General features: G+C 37.7%; 1 protein-coding gene across 1 annotated transcript; it reads right to left on the bottom strand.

Moving 5' to 3' along the window:
* Positions 1 to 356: 356 nt before the first annotated feature.
* LOC131974795 (voltage-dependent calcium channel gamma-5 subunit) lies at positions 357 to 24870 on the bottom strand. The gene is made up of 6 exons (XM_059337275.1): positions 24751 to 24870; positions 12715 to 12955; positions 7993 to 8079; positions 5226 to 5366; positions 4798 to 4943; positions 357 to 3479 (listed from the first exon to the last, which is right to left on the bottom strand). Exons 2-6 carry the CDS (start codon positions 12908 to 12910, stop codon positions 3216 to 3218), a joined length of 834 nt encoding a protein of 277 aa, XP_059193258.1. The 5' UTR covers positions 12911 to 12955; positions 24751 to 24870; the 3' UTR covers positions 357 to 3215.
* Positions 24871 to 25034: the final 164 nt, after the last annotated feature.

The raw sequence follows: 25034 nt of genomic DNA on the forward strand, positions 1-25034 counted from the left end.
TTTTTGTTTTGTTTTGTAAAGTTTGTGCCAAAAAGGCTAATTTCACTCATTTGCCTTTTTTAAAAATGTTAAAGAAATATTAATTTATTAGCTGAAACGGTAGCAATATTGTTTTCGGGTGATGCTCAATTCAATAATACAGAAAGGTCAAATATTGCCTAAAATTGAAAGTCAATAGTTGACTATAATGTGAGGAAATTTTATTGACTTAAACTGGACTTAAACGTTTTGATTGTAATTGACTAAAACTAGAATAAAACTATGAAGTAAAATGATTATATATATATTCATTTTACTTATATATAATACATACATATAAACACACATGGACATTCCAGTGATACAAAACACAAGCCTTTTGTTTATCAAATCCCATTAAACTTTATTTCGTTGAGTATACATATTCCATTGCACATTTAACATCATGAAAATGACTGATTGTAAAAATACACAGAGATTGACATTTCATTTCATGTCTGACAATGACACCATCTGAATACTTTACATTTATATAAGTATACCATTATGCAAAAACTCACATTCTCAATGTGATGCAGGAGGCAAAGCAGCTGTCACATATACTGCAGATGAATCTACCAACAACAAAACTACTATATTTTTTTTACATGTACTTCAATCTATACAAAAATGAATCTATATACACACTGATTTCATATTTACAGTGTTTAAAATAAACAAAATGAAACTGGTCTATATACCAAAACAGAGTGAGCATAGCTTGGCACAGATTGTTTGTTTGTTTACATGTACTGCAGGTGGAATACCATGATCCAGTGGTGAAATGTTGCATGCCATTAATAATACGTGGAGTTCACACCATGCAACATTAAATACGGACAATAATCCTAATTTTAGTAATATATCAAAGTAACAAAAAATATATTGCACAAGACAAAATGCTTCTCTGTAATATGTTTGTCACACTGCATGAAATGTTTATATTCAATAATTCACCTGTAAGCCACTCAACCTGGATACAGCTTCTTCCTTGGCACACTACATGGACTGCAGTATATTTGTATGTCAAGCATCTAAGAATACTCATTATTATCGGGGGTAAATTATAAAAATATGCATCTATAATTTGGGTAAATAAATCTTTGTAGGAGAGGTATTTTAGTATTTGCAAAAACAGTCCCCTTCAATTTCCTTCAGCACATCTTACATTCATAATGGCTCCATTTCAAAATAGTCTTTAATACCACCTGAATCATTGACATTCTCTATCAAAAACCAAACAGACTCCCTCTTCACCCCTTTGGCCTTATCTTATTTTTTCAATATATAATAAATATTTTATAACTCTTTTATAACTGATAAACACAGTCAGAGTTGCAATTCTGTACTGCTTGTTTTCTTTTTAAATGCTAGCTAAATACACTTTTTGAATAGACCACTGCATACATGAACCATAGGTTCTCAGATAATATAAAAGGTTTATATACATTTGTATGGTTTAAGCAGTCCTGCATTATTCATAATAATAAGTTAACAATCTTAACTTTACAAGAATATACAATGAAACACTATACGTTTATATAACCAATAACATATTCAGATTTAGGCCATGAAAAAGAATGTTACTCATATGCCCTGACTAGCAGCCTATAATACAAACCTTTCCTTTGGTGTCACTACTTAAAGGTTCAGTGTGTGGGATTTTGTGGCATCTAGTGGTGATGTTGTGGATTGCAAACAACTGAATACCCCTCCGCTCACACCTTCATCTCCATGCATGTCGAAGAACTAAGTCGACCTTTAGGTAACATAAAAAAATAAAAGGCCCTGTTTGATTTGTCTGTTCTGGGCTACTGTAGAAATTGGTGCCCCTGGTGCAACATGGCCACTCCATGTGTAGATATGAAGGGTCCATTCTAATCAAACAAAAACACAACAATTCTTAGTTTCAGGTGATTTAACACTAATGAAAACAAAGTTAGAAATATTATATTCCGTACTGCCATTCATAAGATCTCCTTAAATCCTACACAATGCTCTTAAACTGCTGATGGGGACCAATGAAAACAAGCTTTCAAATAAAAACTTTCATACTATGTAATTTAGCTGCACATAAATATGTAAATACAAGCAAAGCAAAGTCTTCCACCCTTCAGTGGCTACATACAAAGTATGGGCTCCTATGCAAATGACCTACACCTGGAATATAAATACTTGCTGTTAACTAAAAACTAATGTGACCTGCAAATTGTTGATACAGAAATCCTCACAGGGTGGCTTAAGAGATGAAGTTTATATGGAAGGTCACAAACCATCTGTCACAAGCCCAGCCTGTTACAGCATGTCAGTTAAAATGAGCCATTTGAATGGTTGAAATTTACATTTAACATTTGTTTCATAAGCTCTAACTGAGTTCTAGCTTCACATAAACACATGATGTGTCTGAGAACAGCCGCGGTATAATATAAAAGCCGTTTTCTGCACAAACTGAGAAGTGAGTGAGAGTTGCACACTGACAGCTGGTGCACATGGACAGTATGTAGAATAATGAGCTATATCAATTTGATTTTGACCTTATCATAAATACAAAGCCTGCACAATTTGTGCAATGATCTTACGAACAAATTGAAAAAAAAAGGTTGAACCACCTTTTATGATAAATTATGCTAATCAACTTTTCCATTCACATGGCAATGTCACTGATTACTTTGCGGTTTCTGGCTGGTTGAAAACCAGCCTCTACATCCATGGCACATAGTTGCCAATCTAATTCTTACCTCTAACCTAAAGTCGCCATATCTGCAGATGTGCAGTGGCGTGTAATCCTGTCAAAAAGCTGAAGCAGTACTAGTGGACTTGCACACTGCAGGTTGAAGCTACTCAAGTTACCCAGTTCAGATGTCTTTACCCTTCAGTTTGTCATTTCAGCCGGTTGCTAGTCACCTATCACAAAAACTAGAGAAAAAGCAGATAAAAGTACAACCTGGTCAACCTTTCCTCTCTTATTCTCTGACAGCTCTCTCTGAATCAAGCGGAGAATAAAGTGAACTGGCTACCCCTCAACTTAAGTTTGCTCCCCATAGAAGCAAAAGTGTAAATAAAAAGATCAGCAGGAGGGAGGGTAGAGAGAATCAGGTCATAGTCAGGACACTTCAAGCTTGATAATATAGAAATTATCAAAAAAATTACTCCAAAATCCAGATAGATAAAACCTAAACAACCATTTATCGTCTGCCTCAGCAAGGTGACGAGGACATTTGTTCATACTCTGGACACTTGAGGAGAGCAGGGTAGTGGGAGGAGTTCATCTGGAGGGAGGCCTCAGAGGAGATGGAGGAGGCACTGCGGCCACGTCCGGCCCAGGCGTCTGGATGGAGGAACTGGCCGGAGTAATCTGAACAGTTGCTGAGGCGAGGCCGGTAGAAGCCCTGATGGGGCCGGTACATTTCCTCTGCTGTGTAGCGCTTCATGAACAGGTACACTGACATGACACCTGCCGTCTGGGGGGAGATAGAGGCAAAGAGAAGTTTAGGCTCTAAAAAACATTCATTTCAGAAATTCAGGTCATAACAGCATTTTCACCATTAAAATTAGTAATTTGTCATAAAATAAATTGCAGCTGAGAGACCTTATTATTTGGTGATTTTGCCTATAATCACCTGCAAAAATCAGCCCCCTAAAGTGAACATTTGAGTCATGAGTCATTAGTTATTGGATTGCATTTGTTTTTTTCTTTTGTCTCGTTTTCTTCATGTTCTTTAAATGACATCATTTTTGCAGAAAAAAATGCACATTCAACATTTGCTCTCCCTGTGACAACAGATTATTGTGAATGACTGACTGCATAGAAAGCAATTTGCAGACCTTCGCTGCTTGGTTGAAAGCCAGAATCAATTATCCACAAAAACAACAGAATAAACATATGAATCATCGCGTATTAACCCGACATTATCATCTTTTATGAGGACTTTTTCTCACAACACAACAGATCACAGTTGTTAATATCTGAAGAAAGGGAATTAGCAAAACTGAAGAAGATGAATTTGTAAATGCCTCATTTGTGCTACATTAATTTTCAGTTCTTTTGTGAACAATGACTGATTACAGCTCTCACACAAAGAAGACTGATTTTAAGTCTTTTTAGATACTAATTTAAGGATAAATGAGAGCATCTGTTGAATGTGCACTGTAAATCCTGAATGCAACAGATGAGTGAGGTAAACTAGCAAAAGCAAACAGATGCCAGTGCTGTCATTTTGAACATTAACACAACTAGGGATGCATAATAGGGATTTTTTTTTCAGCTGATGCAGATAACCAATTACGTGCCTCTCACAGCCAATATCAATAAGATAACCATTTTAAACATTATTTTAATTTAAAAAGGAGTTCATAACCTGCAGTTTATGCACTCTGGGGGTAAAAAATGCTCAGATGTAGTGAAGGTGGATGATTTAACTCTGACCTAACTACATCTAATGAACATCTCTATTGTTAACACAGCAAAACAAAGTACAGCTCGGGCTATACAATTGATTATATATTTTTTCTTGTAAAGTACATAAAGAAACTTCACTGTTTTGAGGTAATCTGTCAAATAAGCCATGCCAATGTAATAAACACTCAAAAAGACCCAAAATTAAGGCTTTTAAAGAACCAAAAGCCTATGGATGCTTATTATCATTTAGTATCGACTATAATTTCATTATTGGAATGATGCATAATAATAACAATTTCCCATTACTGGCCAATAATTGATCGGCTCATGTTGATATACAGTACATACAGTACACAGAAGCAGTAAACAGAAACAGTTACCTCAGTGAGCAGGAAGGAGATGGCAGCAAAGGCAAATGACCAGCCGTACTTATAGCTGAAGTAGGCCTCATTAGTTTTGGTTCTGTTCAACATTTCATCATTAATGTTGGAGATGTACAACACCAGACCAACCACTAGGGAGAGACCTGAGGGAGGCAGAGAGAGAGAGAAAATGAAAGACAAACTCTAATGACTATGTATGGAAAGGTGCAACTATTGATAACATCTTTTAACAGAACAGAACATATCAATATGTTCTGCGGTGTTCCTTTAAATACATTTAGTGTCACTGTTCTGTTATATATAGAGCAGATATACGAAGGATGGCACAGTCCCCTTCTCATATGCGAACATCACTTTTGAATGTTTTTGTAAGTGTGATTTATTGATTTGGGGATGTTGTGAGTAAAAGCCAAACAAGTGAGTACCTGACAGTATGAAGAAGATTCCAGAAACGAACGCCAGGATGGTGCGATGGGGTCGGATGTGGCCGATGTTACTGAGCACAAAACCAATGAACATGAAGAAGAGGCTGACCAGCGGGAAGGGCGTGGCAGAACGAATCATCTCTGGAAGAAGACAAGGAAAACTGATCAGCGTTTTTGAGACTGAATTAGAAACCTGCACTTTCACCGATTTTGATTTGATATACAGCAGTTGTTGACTACATTTTCTTCTTTTTTTGTAGCTTTGTATTGTAACTTTATTGTAATTTTTTCCCTTAAAGCATCAGCATGATGTTTTTTCCACTGAGGCTGGTCTTACTCGTTGAGGCAGCATCTCATGGGATTAGGACATGGTTCCTTGTTTATATCAAGAGGAAACTAGACCTCCCCACTGTGAGAAAATGGTAAAGTACATCCCAGAAGTAAAGTGACTGTGTACTTCTTTCCAGACCCCCATGTGTTCTCCATTACACAAAATGTTAGCCCTCCAGCTAAGTGGACCAGATGTTTAAGATGTTTAAGACCATAACCTTAATGGAATTGGTTATTTAATTTGTTGGGTAAAGTTTGGATTGAGTGGTAAAGTTGGCTTTTGTTAACATAAACTCTTGTTGAAAGGATAAAATATGGGAAAAGTGAGTCTTTTTGAATTCATGTTCAGCCCAAAACATGGGTAAAATCACTTCCAAATAGAGTTGCAACTATTACATACAGTATGTTACCAACTGGTCATCAAACTATGGAACTGCCATTGCCATTTAAGTCATCTTAACCAAATAAATAAATAGTTATACCACATTGCCTTACTTTATATAAAAAATTATATTTAATAAATATGGACTTAAATGGCTTAAATGGAGTCCGCACATTTTGTTCTCTCATATTTTCATTCACCTTTTTCTGCCTTCTTCACCTCCACACCTTCAGAAACATTCTCCTGCCTCCCACTCCTATCATCTGCTTTTCTCTTACACTATTTAAAATAATAATCACACCTTTGATATTTTTACCTTGCTGACATATTAGGCACACCAGAAAATGGGTGGATCAACTCTAAGTGTTTTCAATATTAAAATCCCCACAACCTTGCATACTTTAGTTAATGAGGTCCCTAATGTGCTATGACAACCTTCAGAGTGTTGAGAGGTGTGTAAATGTACCTTGATGATCAGCTACTTTACCTTTATCTATTTCTCACTTCTTTGACACTAAAACAGACAGCTTGAAGACACAAAGGACACAAGGGTGAAGACACTCTCTGTAGTCCTGAAGGCTTGTCATCACAGTAATTACACTATGTGTATTCTTGCATTTCTTCCAGCAGGGGTCCTCTACAAAATGAAAATGGCACCCTTGAATTTTTCATACGTTCTCAGCTCTTATCTTGAGTGGATGGCAAGCATATATGGCAGCAAAGTGCAGAGACGTGACTCAAGTCACGTGACTTATACTCAAGTCAGACGTTAGTCATGCATACTGTATGATGACTTCAGAACTGACATTACAGAATCAGTAAGGTCTTATTTATTGCATACCCTTCAACACTATCCCTACAGTACCATTGGCTTGGAAAGGGCTGTAGACAGACATCTACTACCTCAGTGCTGCCTCAGTGACCGCTGGTGTTACCAGACACTTCTTTCACCTGCCAGCCATGTGCCTCACTGGGAGGCCCTAATGCATTGGCAGTCCAGGCCATCTCCCCAGTACCACTCACCACTGTGCAGCTGCCCAATAAAACATGGCAGACTGGAACTTGATTCTCAGGGCTGCTAAAATGCACATGAAGGCGTTTTACCAAGATCCCAAAAACCATTTAAACAGCCCAGTCACACCTGTTCTGATTTCTGTCACTCAGATTAGAGATTTTAGAGATTCTAGGATTGTTTTGTTCTCTGCTGTAATACTGTATCCTCATATCTGCACCATTGTATCCTGTTCACCACCCACTAGTGCAGTGCAGGACTTAAAACAAGAAAACTCATGGGCTAAAACTAGCAGGGAGGCTGGAACCTCTTTCACATACTGCATGAAACAATAGCATAAAGTAAATATTGCAATTATTTTGTTAGTCTTAACTTAAACATCCAGTTTAACAGTTATCACTGTTTTACTGTTGCTTCATAGTACAAGCAGTGTACAGCAGTGATGGCATGGGTACCGAAATTATTTTCTCAAGTAAAAATAAAAATCACAGTTTGAGAAAAACTACAAGTAACAGTATAAAAGTACTTTACTTTAGCTACTACTGAAACCATGTTAGGTTAGACCAAGCTTTTATGGGCTAGAAGCAACCTGCTAAATCTATTACTAGGTTCTGAAGGCCATTATTTGCTATAAACATGAAACATTTGCAGTGTTAAACACATGGCAATGTTTAGGCATCAAAATGTTTTGGTTAGGTTTAGGAAACCATCATGGTTTGGGTTTAAAAATTAAAATGTAATCTCACTTAAGTTTCACTTCTGACACTTTTGATTAATCCATCCATCCCAACATCCTCTGTATGCAAACTTTGATGTTACATTAGATACTTAATGTATACAATCTCACATGACTTCCTCCCTTGCTCTCTTCATACCTTCTACTGCCACTAGAGGTCCCCACCAAACTATTTACAGCCTACTGAGCCAACCAGGAGGTAGACAAGGGCCCTACCGCTCACATATTTGGTCGTGATTACCACTGATAGCGCCCATTTAATAGGCTGATAGCATTCAAACAAGGTGCAGAGTGAACAGTCACTTACTCAGGACACTAACGGTGGATTCAGAAGTCATCTGGACATTAGTGGGCATCACATACTCGATGGTAAAACATCGGCCTTTCTCCTCTCCTGGAACAAAGGACAGGGAAAGAAATATCTTCAGTAGAATTTCATATAAATCTTGAGTGGAAGTAGGATTCAGAACTACAGATTAGCCATTGAATTGTTAATTAGTCCAGTGACAAAAAAGTTAAATTACAGGAGCATGTACAGTATGCTAGCATGGTATATAGGTTGCCCTTGCATGATGATGCCTATCTGGAAAAAAAGTTATGACTGTTTTCAGTAATTATACAGGATTTATTTTCATACACAGGCATGAATTAACGTTGTGCAATGGCTGCAACGCAATTTCATCTTTTTCCTTTGTGAAGCTGTTGAATTCCACTTAAAAAATGACCTCACAGCAAGTTGCAAGTGAACATGAAATCCTCAGCTTGTTTAATACAATACACAATTTCTGCTGTCAGAATTTGTGTGAGGAACACCCAGCATTAGATTTAAGCACCTTTCCCTTTATCACTTTGACACATATGGTACAAAGTCTAGCACCAAAACACGCTGACACACAAATACACACTATTGTAACTGAAGTCCTTCTCAACACTTTATTAATGCTGCACACTAGGAGGTGTTGGATAAGGTGATATTTTGTGGCTCAATATATGCAATTAGCTTCAGTAAGGCAAGTTATGCTATCACATTACAAGACTAAGGGTTAGTTCAGATTAAACTTAATATGAATAAATACATCCAACATTAAATACTACCATTAAGCATTTGTGAATTGATTACAGTGCATGCTGATAATACTTACTGGTACATAGCTGAACTACTTTGGCTGTATAAAATATGTACATTTTTATCAAAATCAAACTCATAGTTGCCCATGAGGTTCCTAGAACAATTACTCCTTACAGCAAGCATTAAATGTTCCCAGTGTTTTATAATAAAGGCTGGCCTGCCCTGAAAAGCTCACCTCTGCCAACAGCATACAGTTGATGATGTATTCAATAAAACATTGAAAATATCAACCTTTAATGGGTTTCGCTATTGTTTGTTTATGCCATCATTTAGTAACTATAAATCAGTCATGAGATGAAATGAGTCAAAATCAGGGTGGTTTACCACTGAGGCTAAACAACTTCCTGTCAAGAACCCTGGGATTTAAATGCTCTGAATGCATCGTAAATAATGTAGATGAATGAGGACTGAAAGAGTGAAAATAAAACATGAAGGCAAGAACTGGAAGATCAGGGAATGTGTAACAGAAATGTAAAGGGTATGCGAGAGCCTGTCAATTATCTCTCTCCCACTCTTGCCTTTTATTTAGCTCTTGCTTTTGGCATTAAGTACAAATTTAATCAAAAATAGAAAATAAATCCTCACAGTTCCAACCTGTTATGTAGTGTCAGTGAAGGTCTCTATTGTTCCCTGGGCTTCCTCTCTCCTGAGTTATTGAAACATTACTTAAAGGTGTGGAAGGTTTCCTTAGTAACAGTCACGCTTGTCACGCTTTGTGTTGTAGTGTGACTCTGAAGCTAGTGTTTTTTTAATTATTATTTGGCAGAAATAATTCTCAGTCAATTCAAATGTAACTGCAACAGAAGGAAAATGTTGATTAGGCTTCATAGAGCAGACTTAACGGGTCATTTGTAGTCAGTCTTGAAGGACTCCAGCTATATGCCAGGCTTACAATAGAAAAAAAAAAACATTTGTAATGGAATGAAAATGCATTAAAATCTATGCAAATGCAATCCTAATAATACTGTCAGGCAGCTCCTGCAAAGCTGAATTTACAGTGTAATTCTATGAAGGGGGAAATGTTTTGTTATAAATATTACAAACAAGAAATATGTACATTTCTAAGAGTGGTTGGTAATTGCAGCACAATACAAAAACAGTCCAGTACCCTATATTGTGCATGATATACAGAACTCCCAGTCACAGACTAACTGCTGGCTGTAGAGATCCTCTACATGAACTTGTGCTGGAATAAACAACCAAACACCCGATGAATTCAAACCAAAATCAATACCAACCAAAACACCATGCAACCTCGTTCACGTTCTTTGACATAACAACATACTGTGGTAGAGTGCAGCAATTGTTTCTGGGTCAAATCAGAACAGTTAAATGGGCAATAGGGCCACTCAATTGCCTCTAAAACACACACGAGATCATTAGTCCATTTATACTGTGGCCTGCTACACAGCAGGGAAACATTTGTTACCTAAACTGGATTGCCTACATTTTTGCCTGACAGGGCAGAGCGGGTCAGTGTGGAGCAGGGGTCATTGGGTTAATGGAACAATTTAACAAATGGAATAATACAGTTGCATTACAGGATGAATGAACTGGTATATTTACAAATGATTTTTTTCTAAAAGACCAAATGAGGAACATCATTGAGTGCAATGTATTACATCTACAGTACACAACAAGTATGACAGCATATTGATTCAGTTAACTGTTGCCATCACCAGAGAGACCCAAGGGTTAGAGCAAAAGTTGATACCTGGTTTACTTTGGGGCAACACTTGTCTGGAGGGTTGTGTCTCTAAGAGAAGAATAAAATCTAACAGTTAGTGTTTCTTTTCCAATCAGGACCGCTAAGCATGCCTTTGTAATTTTCGAGCTGGGGAGGAACGCTGTTTTGCAAAAAGGTTTCAAAGCATGCACTGTGGAAATATGCAGTTTTTCTGACTTTATGTAATACTTGTTTTTCATGTGAAATGCCATGGAGGAAAATAGATGCAGGTCAAAGAAGGAAGACAGAGGAAAATAAGTCAATCAATTCAAGCTGCCTTTGGTGCCACAGAACAGAAATCAGCAACTGGGTAAGTCATGAGGGAAGAGATCTAGCAAAGCCAGCCTTTCAACTGGAATGAAAATACTTGACACTTGCAAGGATGCACCTTAATATAAAGTTGAGTGTTAAAATCAAATATGACAGGAAATGTACTGGTCGCTGCACAGAGGTTACAGCAAAGTTAAAATAGTCATGCAAAGCAAGACTAGTGTTCAATACTTGAAGCAGTTTACTGGTTAAAGACAGACCTATCATGGTCAGTGAGTTGTTGATTGAAAGAAGTTATTGACCTATGTCTTTCCATATTTTCTTGCTAAAGATCAAGGTGGTGCTGCTGAATTTACTGATCATTCTCTGTTTACCGTAAATACTTATGTAGAACACTTATAGTCCCATAACAATGGCATTGAAGGGACAGTTCATTCCAAAATCAAAACATATATTTTAACTACCTGTAGTGCTATTCATTAGGGGTGTAAATTGTGTGGGTCATCACAGTACAATATTCAATAGATTAATTTGCCAAAAAACTTGTTAAAATAAAACCTGTTACATTTATGTAACTCAAAAACCAACTAAAATATGGATTTACCATTTTATTTCGGAGGTCTTCTGAGTATTTAAATAAAAAACAATACATTGTTTTTTTACTACTAAGAATAAAATAAACAGTTCACTATAAAGTGCCACATTCCATTTAAGTGCAAATGGTTAACTTAAAGAGGTTGTGATAATCTTTAAAGTATGGACATAGATAATTCCTAAGGTTCAATCTGTTTGCTCAGTTTACTTCTGAAAACAAAACAAAGAGATATGCATCGAGAGTTGGACATATCAACACCAACAATGGATTTGAAGAAATCATGACCCGGTTTCTCAAGATTATATTAGTATTTTATATTGCATAAGGAACTCTACTAGAAAGAAAACATTAAACTGCTCACAGCAGGTTCTGTAATTATCGTGAGTAAATGGGTCATAATTTGCTGTTGAGTTTTTTCATTGTATTTTTCTGTGGTTTTGAAACCACAGGCTGAGTGGTGTCTGGTTACATTACATTCAGTATGTCTGCATGTTTCTCCAACACTCTGTAACTTACACCAAAACAGTCAAGATTGATAAATAGCTCTACAGATGAAAGGAAAACATATGTATTTTTGATTTTGGGATGAGATGACTGTCCCTTTGCATACAATATTTTCATGCAGAATGGCTAGGTTGGCTACTCTTGTAACAATGTGTGTAGTGTGTATTTATTTGTGCCAGAAGTTTGTTTGCATGTATTTCTGAGTGAATAAATGTGCAAATTTAGCTTGCACAGGGATCTTCCTCTCTTCATCAATGGAGACTGTGTGGAGAGGGTCCCCACCTTCAAATTCCTGGGGACTCACATCTCAGAGGACCTCTCCTGGTCAAACAACAAATAAGCAGTGGTGAAGAAGGACCAGCAGCGACTCCACTTCTTGAGAGTACTGAAAAGGAACAGACTGGAGGAGAAGCTGCTGGTAACCTTCTACCGCTCCACCATCGAGAGTGTGTTAATGTTCTCCATCTCTGTGGTTTGCAGGCTGCTCAGCAGCTGATAAAAAGAAGCTGCAGAGGGTGATAAGGTCTGCCGACTCATGCTGTTTTGTTGTTTTGTTTTGTGTTATGATTGTCATAACTATGCACCTTATGCAGTGGCACTTTCAATTTCGTTGTATAGTGAACTATATAATGACAATAAAGACTATTTGATTTGATTTTGATTTGATTGATGAATCTGGTCTCTTTATTTTGTCTTTTATCGGCTCACTACCCAATTGGTCATAAAACTCTGTCACAGAGCAGATCCGACTGAAATTAATGACATAAATGTAAAATATGTATGTTTAGACTTCATACTAACTCACCAGCCAAGAAGCAAACCCTCCAGAGGCCAGAGTGGAGGGACATGCGTACCTCAGTGCTCTGGTTGAGGGGAAGGATGACGCCCTCCTCCAGGTAGAGCCAGTAGTCGGTGCTTACAGCGATCCCCAAGAGGCCCAGGGCGCAAACAGCGAACACGCTGCTCAGCAAAGTCAGCGCCTTCCTGCCACATAGGCTCATACCACAGCCTCAACAGCAGGGGGGCGCCGCTGGCAGAAAGGGGATCTGGGAGAGGGAGAGAAACAGAAACATCTTTACCATGGTCCCCAAAGAAACAAGTTATCAAACTGTCCTGAAGGAAAGAGGATCGGAAAACTGGAGGAAACAAGTTAAGAAACAAAAAAGTACAATGACATTTTTTAGAAAAGTAGATTTTTATTTTTGAGAACAATGCTTGCACATGCTGTCCCCTAAAAAAACAAAAGGAAACAAATTACTCCACTGAGTCACACTTTGAAACCGTCATCCAAATGACAATGACAGTAACATACATGATTAATGCATAACCATGTGATTAATACTTGCGGAAGATGGTGTGTCTGTGGGTTGTTGGATGGTGAGACAGTCTTGCTAGAGTATTATTATTCCATTTTAATGCAGGTTTATAATGGAGATCTTCCACAGCTGTCTCCAGTCAGAGATGAGTTGGACATAAATGGAAAGTAATAAATGGGAATATAATAAAAGATAGCCTTTACAAAGGACTTTCTTCCTGTTAGATGAGAAAGAAATCTGGGAAAGGGTCTCTCTTCTCCAAGTCTCATTATAATTTGAATAACCACATTGTGCAGGGCCAAAAGCTTAGCGGGGCATGTTTGGAAAAACATTATGTAAAGTTTTTCATTTGACTGCCCTCATGTTGCCTGCAGCCAAAAAACTGCATAACTCATAACACTGATAGTGCTCAGAAGAGAATTGATTTTCCTACATTTTCTGCTAAAATCTCACACAACTCCTCATACAAATCTACTTTTACACTGTCACATTTAGTGATGCAGAGGCAGCACTGCAGATGGCGTACAGTATGTGTCACTGTATGAATGCTTGCGCTCATCACACAATGTGATGGATCTCTTCGTATGATCGCTGATGCCCACATTTGCCGGAAGCTGGAGTGCTGGGGAGCCTGGCATAGGAGACGTGTTGAAAGGAATTGATTTTACATAATGAGTTCTCAGTGGGCTGCCATATTGAGAGCCCACTGGGAGACTGGAAAGATGGAGTGAATATGTCAAAGGATTTTGAAGTTTTCACAGGATTCATGTCATTTTTCTTCTCTCCAAGGATCAACATCTTGTGCCATGACTGGATGTAAAGCCTCGGTAGAATAGAGTATGGAGATCTCCACACATCTGGCAGCTTGCAGTGCAGAACGAGTGTCGAAACAGACGGAGCAGTCAGATGTAGAAGCGCTGGGATGTGGTGCTGCTAGTGGTTATAAATAAAGCTTTTAAGAAGATGCAGCAACTAGTGTTTCATCAAATTCCATGTTTTCAGCTGAGAGGAGACACTGGCAATAAAATCCCTGAACCTCTTATAGCTGCAATATAGATTATAAATTAGCCTTACCACACAAATATCCAGCCATCCATCCCTTTTCATTCACTTATCCGGGGCCAGTTCACAGGGGCTGGGTTCTGCTCTTGTAGAAGCCATAAAGCTCTTAACTCTTGAACTTGACATTTCATTCATTTTACGGAACATTTACACAGAACATGTCTACTGCTGCCTCAGTTGCTTAGTTGCTTAGCATCTTCTGTGCTCTGCAATGTAAAATTTCTATTTTTGTCAAAGAAGTCTGGTACATTAGATAATGGCTTTAGTCCCCATCCCCTTGGGTGCATGCTGACTGCCATCTTCTATAAGTGATACACTGACGATGAACAAGTACCTTATAAAACAATTTCAATAGATTAAAATTAACCCTTGAAGTTCCTATTACTCATCTTATTTAGCCTGAGAATAATAGAAGGAGGCATATTTCACCTCTTCCATTTTCTAATGTGAAATTACTTTTCTAAGATATGTGAGTATAACAATAGCCTTGATTCTATCCTTGAGAAATGCATGATTTATGACCACAGTCACACCGCAGATAATATAACTTTTTATGATACCTGTTTAAACCAATGTTACTACAGAAATTACACACAAAGAAAATTGTACAATTATGCAAACTCATTTCTCAACTATTTTTAGGCAGTCTTCTTCGTGTCTCCTCAAACTGGACTGATGGTGATTGGAAGCAGATGCACGTATAAGCAATCAGAGTAAAGCACAAAGGACCAGCATTAATGAGAAAGAACCAACATTAAACCTCCTCAGCTATTTTTGACCCCGGTGCAATCAGTGGCCATTCATTTACAATGTCCACGGCTCTATTTTCAGTCATTTAGCATCAAGCTTGAGGACAAAATGCTACTCTCCATTCATAGACCTTTTTCGTGTCACTGCGCAGGACCAGAAAGCTGTTTTTAGTCATACAGCATAGAGGCTCACATTGAAGTGCTGATTGCACCTAAATATGGGCCTCCACAAATAGGGTATCATTACTGAAAGAGTAAGAAGAGGAGTGATTTAGGCTGGCGGTACCTTTCAAGCACTGACAAAAATAGACAAGAATAGTGTAATAATAGCGATGATGCTTAAAATAGCCACACTTATTATCACTGAATTTTTTTTACACTTGAGTCTGAATTTAAAAGTTTAAAAATGGGTTAAGATAGACAGCATAATGAATAAAAGCAATTATTTTACCATGCCAGGTAGCAATTAATCAAAAAAATATTGTATATCAAAATTTAAAGCAGCTAGCCATGAGCAGGAGAAGTTTGTCTATTTTGAGAACAATGCTCCATGAGAACAAGGAGCTGCTGAATGACACTGTAGCTGTTTCCCCCCCAAAAAGCTTTCTCTTGAAGACAATTACTTTTTTAAGTAGGTACAGGCAGTGCTGAGTAACACTCCCCTGCTTAGCTTAACTAGGAGTTAAGGATAGAAGTCTGCGTTTGGACATTTTTTTCCCGTTATTTTTTCCCAGTCATATAAGCAAATTACTTAGTAAAAGAGCTAGAGGCCGCTATTGCCGTTTGGGTAAAACTCAAACATAATCAACATCAGCAGCATGTTTTTCTGTGCCAGCAACAGTGCCTCTGATAAAACCCTTCACCACTCAGACCACCACATGAGCCAACTTAATAAGTATTACATTTCTGTAAAAATTCGTTTAAAGGTAGGCTACCATTTGTAATTACTGGCCCCTCATTCCAAACAAATAGGGGTCAGTATCTTGAGTGAGGATTACATGATTTGGACTGTTTTCATGCTGTCTGTTCGCTGGCAAATCTGGCTACACCTTACGAATTGCACATTTAAGGGGTCCCTGGATTCATCAAATGTGACTTAGCTGGCCATTGTTGACTTGGAAAGAATAGCATCTGATTAACCCAAGCCTTTAACTTCAGAAAATGCAATCAATTAATGGACAGAAGGCCTTCAACGAAAATGTTTGTTAATTTCTGTTTCACACAGGTTTTAACTTAGATTTAAACTAGGCTTGTCTCGTCTTGCTTTGCTTGGAAATTATAACAATGACAGGCATGTGTGTACTGAAGTTTCAGGATGAGACCCCCAACATCCAGACTACACACAGACACACACACACACACACACACACACACACACACACACACACACACACATTCTTGTACTTCTATCTTTGTGAGGACCCTCATTGTAATAGTGAATTCCTTTGTAAGGTTATAATAGTTTTGAGTTTTCCATTAGTTTTAGTTTTAATTTTGTTATGATTTTTTGTTTTCAAATTCAGTTAGTTTTAATGAGTTTTTAGAGTGAGTTTGCTAGTTTTAGTTGAGTATTTATTTTTTTGAAATGCCTTAGTTTTAGTTTTTTGTAATGGGGTATTTGTTGGGTGGGAGATTAAAAAAAGGTCACAGTAAATTTTGCCTTTATTTCCTTTGTCTTATCCATCTTCATCATGTATGAAAAAAGTTGACAAAGACAAAAGTGAAGGACATTTTCACTATAATTTTAGTTAGTTTTGTAACCACACAATACAGTTTCAGTTAATTATCATTATCATGTAACCTTAACCTTTAAAACAAAGTCTGAAATCTCCAAAAAGCCTTTAAAGAAGTGAGGACCGGTCGAAATGTCCTCAATTTGCAAAAATGTCCTCACTCTGTTGGTTAAAAACGTGTTGTGGTCCTAACTATGTAGGAAGTACAAGAACACACACACACACACACACACACACACACACACGCACACACGCACACACACACACACACACACACACACACACACACACACACACACAGTGTCATTGTATGAAATCCTTCATGAATACTAATATTTCTACTTATTCTTCTGGCTCTAAAGGATTATAAATGGTGCCTGATCTCAGTTGAGAAAACAGGTACTCTTATTTTTCAGAAATGTTTTTCATTAGACGTCAAAGCCACTGCAAAGCCTTGTTGTCCTCCCTGCCTGCCAAGAGAAGAACATGTCATTGTCTCTCCTGCATAAACACCAGCATTATTTTAAACTGTTTCAATCTGTGACCATACTCGAGTCCCCTCATCCCTAAACATGGTGATTAATTAAGCACAGGCCTTATCAATTGTTTGTGTCACCTAAAAACAGAAATATTAATCAAGCTCACACATTTTTACTAAAGAAATTTAATATCCACACTGTAAAAACCTTTTTCAAAAGGATTTTACTAAAAGTAAACAACTCATTTTCAACCACTAATGTGATACTGAACAAAGCCACTAGGGGTCCAGAGGCCATGCTGGCTTCAAGTGAGGCAGAGGCACACCACTGCTAGAATAAAGGGCACGTCATCACCAAAAGTAGGGCATTCTGTCTACTTTGTTAACATGCAGCTAACCTCCTGTCAACCTTAATTTAAACAGCTTACCGCCAAAAATACCACATTTTCCAAGTACAAACTGGAAGTCCAATAGCAAGGCAAAGAGTAACACAGATGTCTCTCCACCCCTTTCAAATGTTGTAGAATACTATGGAGAAATACTGACCTCCAGGGAAAATCACATGTGTGATTGGTCAAAAGAAGTAACGGAAAGGAGAAAGCTCACCCACAATGCAACATGATTTTATAAATTATATTTTTTTCTGGAAAAAAGAATATAAAGGCTTGTAAAAAAGCTCAGGATGACAACTTTTGTGTTAGGCAATTGTGATCAACATGATTTAAACACATTTTATGATATAAGAAACAGCCTTTTAAAATATAGTGTTCTGAAGCTAGTGACGTTTCTTGGTTATTGATGGTGAAACAACTGCAAAGACAAACAATATGTCCCAAACTGGTAGGACAACCATTTTAAAGAATGAATGGCTGTTGAATTTGCTAAAATAAGCCAGTATTTATTTGGGTAGGCATGATGTTTGATTGTGGATTTTTTTTTTAAATGTATCCTTTTCTGACTTAATAAAAAATGAGTTAGTTGTCCTATCCAGATTGTCCTCCCCCATAAAAAATTACCATATAGTTTGTCTGTGCAAGCAGTTCATAACCCATATTTACTGTCATTGTTACACAGCGATCTCTAGTAGCTGCAGTAATTATGATGAAGTGTATAAAGAACGACACAGTCCACATTTGCATGGTTGTGTCAAACAAAGAGGACACTCACCCAGGAGACCGCTGTTTATGTCCTTTGTCAGACCAAAAGTCAATGTTCACTTTTTTAACATACTAAACTGAGCTCTTTTACCATGTTCACTTATAGCTGGTACTCTCCAGATGTGATGCATTTCCATTTGGGAGTTATTGCCAAACAATCTGTTCTTTAATTTTGTATGAATGTTTGTATGGATATTTGTTGGACCTGTGCCTGTAGTAAACATCATTGATTGTCACATCAAAACAACTGACACCATAATTTGAATTAGTCTCTGTCGAGGGTTTGTCAGTGTCAGCATGGATCTCTTTTGGCATGCTTATTTACCCAGCTACTGTGGCTGTAAGAGCGTGGCTCTGAGTGCAGTCCCTCTGCGTCTGATGCAGACAAGCGACTCACACTGTGGGAGTTAGTTGTTGTTGGTTGATGTTGCCAGGGCTGGCTGGAGGAGCCTGAGGACAATGGCAGTCCAATGCACAAGAGAGGAGATATGCCATCAAGCCATGGACACAGCTGGATGAGGCTGGCAGCCCCCATCATCAGCCTACTGAGATCTGCTTGTACAATTTTAGCAGACGTACCAAAGGGAAAACACAACACATGTCTACAGTATACACATCATACATACTTTCTTACATGCACACTTGTGCATGAAAAAATCATCATACATTAAAGTGCATTTCAGTGACCCACAAACTGTTTACAGCCCCTCCCTGTTTTCTTTGCTTAATGTGCCGTGAGTATTATGGAGGGACTTTGTCACTGGTCATAACAGTACTTAAAAGGATGATTATTTTTCTGTTTTTTGGCTTTCCAGAATGTCTTAAAAGCAAAGCTTAAATAATACAAAAGACACACATGGGTGACAACCATTACGCACAGACCAACAGCGGTATTATTTTTCGAGATGTGACTTTTTAAAACTACTTCATACATAGAAATAATAAAATACCCAATAATAACCTTAATTTAAAAACTATCCTGTATGTAAAAAGTAACCTGTATGTCATACAGCTAGGGCTGACCAAATAATCAAATTTTATTTCAATCATAATTTTGGCTTCAAACAATTATAAAAACAAGATAATTGAGATAAAACAATTATTCTGCTGCATTCCGTTTAGAAACACATTTTGTCTTGTATTATAACTAACTCGCACAACCCTTAGTTTCAGCGCTGCACTTTCAACCATTTTTTGTTACTAGTTACTGACTAGGAATATGATGAGTATAGTTTACCAAAATATTGAGTATATGTTTTCTTGTTTTCTGTAGGTTGTGGCAGTGCACTAAAATATAATAGATATTAATAAAATAATATTTTTTTTTTACATTTGGTTTATAAAAGTCAGCGGGTCATCATGTTGAATAATCAGGACCTCAATATTGACAAAGATAGTTGACATTATGGTTTTTGCCATAACAGCCCCATCTCTAAAACAATTACAACATGGATGACATATTATTTATAATTTTTGAAGTCATGAATAGTAAATATTGGAGTACACCGTATAGAAATAAACCTACACAAACCTACATAACCACGTCAAGCACATCTAAAAAATATTTCCCCCATTACTATAGTAACCATTATGTCAATCTTGAATGCTGTGGGTCTTTTTTTTTAAGGAACACTTTTTAACCCCTGTTAATTGTTAAGTAATTATAATAAAGAGTTCCTACAATACCCAGTTTGAACAGAGGCATGCCTTCTTCTAGTATATTAAACTAGGCCTTGCAGGATAAATATTGTAATGGACTGTGTATCGATTAGAGCAACTGTTTGTTTTGTCAATAACACAACATAATATCACGATCATCATCAATTCTTTTGGTTCTTTTTCTTTGGCTTGGTTTGTTATTCTGAAGGACTGTAAACACAGCAGCCATTTGTTGTCTGATTATGTGAAAGTAACAGTTAACGTTATATCACAGAGGACATTTTTTCCGTATGCTCTCATACATCAGCCATTATGTTTGAGCTGTGCCAGCCTCCACCAGGGATCGAACAAGCAAGAATGATTTCTCAGTGGTCTAATTTTCGAGATGCCTCAGCCCCCCCTTGAAGGCATGCCTACCAAAAATGAAAAAATACAAATCTCTGCTGTGGGCCAGACAACTTACAATGCATCATGTGGCGAACAGCAGAGAGAGGTGGCGGTGGTGCGAGCTGTCAAGATGGAAAATGAAGTGGAAATTTTGATGTCATCTTTTTCTCACCTCTTCTGCACAGTGAATTCACAAGATTGAGGGCACAAAATCAGTCAGCTGGCTGTTAAATGTTGTACCACATTTGCATAGAAACAGTTGAACCAGTTGACCTTGTGTAGAAGGAAGTGTTCTCTTCCTTCGCCCTCAAGACTTTAGAGCAGACTGCATCAAAACGCAGTACATCTGTAATGTCAGATCATCTTAATTTGATGGGGCAGCTCTGGATATAGCCCTAGCCCTTCATGCTGTTCCAAAGGCAGTTCCCTTATGTCTTTTAGCAAATGGTTTTGGCTTTGAGCTGTCATCCCCTGCGTATTCCTTCATACAGTATCATGATCAGAAAGGGTACGGATAGCTTGTCAGTCAGCTTGTTCTCTGCATTTTAACATCTTCTGATAAGCATACATAAGTAATAGCAACGATATAATGTGGAGGCAGAACAAAGACTTTAACCGTTCTTCACTGCAAAAGACCCTGTTTGCTTTACCAAAATACTGTGTACATCAGGGACAATAATTCTAAACTGCTTTATTCTGCCTAGACATATTTGTAACAAAGATGACAGACGGGTCTATTTAATCTAATAAAACCAGTGAATGGCACAGGAGTGATCTCTAAAGGGGTTAACACTCAATAGACTCTGGCACAGAAAAACAGTGAACCACAACACTAACATCTATTTTCCCGTGTTTGTTGTGGGAACAAGTATCCCATTTATAAGTGCTTGACTTGGCCCTGTCGCCAGGCAACACTATACTGAGTCCTCCGAATTAGTGAAGCATGAATGGACTGATGAGCAAGTTCCAAAACAAGGCTTTCTATTTGGTAGTGCATTTTACATGCTGGAGTGGGGATACAGAGGCAAACAACAGAAAAATGCAGAAATACATGACGGAAGATTATAGAATAACATATATATTACACACGTCTTGTAGGCGCTCAAACACAGAATAAAAACAAGGAAGTACAGCTGCTTGAATATGAAACTGTAAAATATTGATTTTTTATAAACTTGTGTATGCTGTAATATATAGTTGTGGCAGCAATCACTTTATGCCGCTCCCCAATATAACAGGAAATGAATGTGTTATATATTAATCTTCTACTGTCCATTTCAGCACTTTCACTTTCAGTAACTTATATTTAACACACTTCTTGGTTACTGTATCAAACTGTGCCCCCCTAACAGGCATCTCAGTCAAGCTAGGAAAGGCTACTTCTCAAAATCTACTGGTTGTATGGCATCAGTGTTACTGCTGTTTGGTAAAGTTTCTGATTTTGGTGGATAACTCACAACTGCATTTTTTTCTATGTGGCCCTTTATCATAGGCTGTCTGCCTAAATTGGCACTTTGTCATCAAAACTTTGGGCGACCCTGCTCTTATACACACTAGTCTATTGTACAGTTACATTTGTCCACATCCAGAAGAACTGAGTATAATTCCTGTAGGACCTCCAGACAACCAGAGTCTGTGTGCAGCCACAGTAATATATATTAACAATCTAAATTAAAACTAAATAGTGGATCAATGTCACAATTTAAAGTTTAGAAATATTAGAACCACTATATCTTGCACTAGAGCACTAGTAACTCAGACCAAAAAGAATGGGTGCTTGGCCACACGCGTATTGGACTCACATTCACTAACATGCACACAGCCAGCCAGACTTCAAAAACAAAGACCAGAAGAGCTCAGATTACAACACACACAAAGGAAGTGTAACTTCATTCTCTGCTCAGGATGTCATTATTCCACTTTATCTTGACACAGAAAACAATTCTTTGCTGCTATATTCATTTCCAAAGTCTTAAACATTTACTGTGTTTGAAAACTTAGCACCTCTCTCAGCTTTGATCACTGTGTTCAGTTGTTGAGGACATTCCCATCAGGATGTTAATTTGAGCCTGAGTGATCACTGAAACCAGCGAGGTACAGCCAAGACAGTGGGCTGAGGCTGCAGGGAATGCTAATTTACTGTGCGTAACACATTTCTTTAACTGCTCTGCATGCTTCATTTCACCCTAAAAATAGTGAGTGATGTTTTCAGATCATTAAGAAAGGAAAACAAGACCCTATCCCACGGAAAATTGCTAAGCCAGACTCCTTTTTTTTAATAAATATGTATTCTCTTTAAGTCATGAACATAAGCAAAAAAATCAGGAATTACCAGTTTCACTAACCGAAACTTTATCATTTTTTTCTTTCTATCTTTTATTAACTAATATTGCCATTAAGTGATATCAAACAAACTGTTTGTCATAGCTGATGACCTACAGATGTGTTTACTTGTCGGCAGGAGTGACAAATTGGTAAACTGTGAAGACTGGTGTTGCTGAGTTAACAAGACACAGGGGCAGAGGGAAATGGAGGGAGACTGCATGCTTTTAATGGCAGTATAAATGGACAAGGCTATAAAGCCCTCTGTGGATCTTTGAGCCTTTGAAAATCTGCCCATTATGACTGGACTGTAAAACTGCATGAAGACTTGCATGTCAGAAATAGCAAATACAAAGATCCACTGACAGCCAGGGGTTTAATGTGTTGTTCAAGTCAGTAGTTTAGCTTCTAAAACACAAAAAAAAGATTCAAAGCAATGCTTGCAAGATCAATCAAATAAATTGTCTAACAAACAGAAGGGTTTACACGTAGGTTAACTGACCTTTAATTAAATCCTGAATTTATTGCCTTTTACCTTACTGGATAAAAGGCTTGTACAAGAAAAACTGTCCATAAAAACTGAGTTGCCAATATTACAAATGGAACTTTTGAAAAACTGAAACAACATAAAATGTTACACAAGCAACATTTCTCCAACTTTGACCCACAGTACTACAATATTAAGTCCAGATAACATGGACAACATATTATATCAGTGTCTGCCTCACTGCAACAAGTAAACAACAATTCTCATCCAGAGAGGGTGTGAGTTGGCAGCCTGTATTGAACAGTGGCTATAAACCATTTTTCTTGTGCAATTGCAGAAAAATAATCCCCTGCCTGCAGCCCACACTATCTCTGTCTAAATGTGTGCTATAACAGTATTTGTTTGGCTGGCACTCTGAGGGGTGGCTGTCAGCCAAGTAGGCCTGTGGGCTACTTATTTGTTAAGCATTGTTTTCTTTGAGATAACTTTTTGTGGCAGTGGTAAATGGAAAGAAAATATTTAAGACTGTTAGTTGCTAATCAAATTACATAGTATGCAGCCTCCACAATAAACGAAATGTCAAAAAGCATGATAAATTATGAATATTACAATACATGTTGGTGCTTATCCTCCACATCTGTGTATTTATTAATTTTTTTCAGCTAATTTGCACTTTAAACGTAATTGTAGTAATTGGTCAGTAGTATCAGTGTGTTTAGCCGGAGTCTGTTTGTTGGCTGGATCCACTATGAAGTAATCAGAGCCAGCTGTTTGTTACGCCTGCCGTTTAATCTTTGGCTCGAGCTCAAATCGCTGTCCGCGGTCCTGAAGCTCTCACTAACGTCCCCGTGCTGAACAAACAATCAATAATGAACTTAGTCTATTGAGCGAGTTGTTACCCACGGATATGGGGGAAGCCAACTCATCTAACTCATCTTATTTTTTTAAAATTACCTGTTAATTGTTAGCTGCTGGAATAAAGTATCTATCTATCTATCTATCTATCTATCTATCTATCTATCTATCTATCTATCTATGATATATCTAAGTTATATTCATGTGTGTTATTACGACCATAGGCTTGGCATTTGGTGTAAAGTTATTAAATTCTCAAAATTTCCGTTTTCTCTTTATATCCTTTCGGTTTCTTACATCTTAAAAACGAGAAGTAACATCACACCACTCCTTCTCCCTTATAACTCGATTAGCACATCTACTGTGTTTACTACGAGTAGACTCTTCACACAGAGATGAGTCAAAGTGATGGTAAAAGCTTCCACTCTCATTACGAGTGCAAGGAAATTGTAATTTTTACGATTCAAATATGCAAACACGCCACAGTTTTACTCGTATAAAGCAAAATATCCCAAATATGACAACAAACAACAACAAAAAAGCATTCCGCGCTATCTTTGAAACTATCAACTGCGTCTCTCTGCCCAAAATGTCAAATATGATATTCATCTTTAGAAAACTTAAATTATGTATTACCTTCACGAAGAAGACTCTTAAAGGAAAGCACTGTTCTTCCTCTTCTTTTATTCTTTCTCCTGTTGTTTCTCCCCGCTCAGTCGCTCCGTGTTGTCTCCGGTTTAGCGCGCGATAAGCCTGTGTGACGGACGGGACTCGTTGCTGCTGCGTGTAGTTTGCGCACCACATTCACCACTACTATCCAAGCCAGGACTAACCGCGTGGCGCGTGGCACGTGGGGCCAAACTCTGCACTCCATCTCTCCTCAGGTGATGCTGCGTGTGATGTAGTGACCAGTGTGATGT

This window comes from Centropristis striata, chromosome 1, assembly GCF_030273125.1.
Source record: "Centropristis striata isolate RG_2023a ecotype Rhode Island chromosome 1, C.striata_1.0, whole genome shotgun sequence".
NCBI lineage: Eukaryota > Metazoa > Chordata > Actinopteri > Perciformes > Serranidae > Centropristis > Centropristis striata.

Excerpts from the sequence above, each read along its gene's own strand:
- LOC131974795 (XM_059337275.1), bottom strand. The coding sequence starts at position 12,910 with ATGAGCCTATGTGGCAGGAAGGCGCTGACTTTGCTGAGCAGCGTGTTC. Across the intron at positions 8,080-12,714 it reads GAGGGTTTGCTTCTTGGCTG|GAGAGGAGAAAGGCCGATGT; the intron begins GTGAGTTAGTAT and ends CCTTTGTTCCAG. Across the intron at positions 3,480-4,797 it reads TCTCCTTCCTGCTCACTGAG|ACGGCAGGTGTCATGTCAGT; the intron begins GTAACTGTTTCT and ends ATCTCCCCCCAG.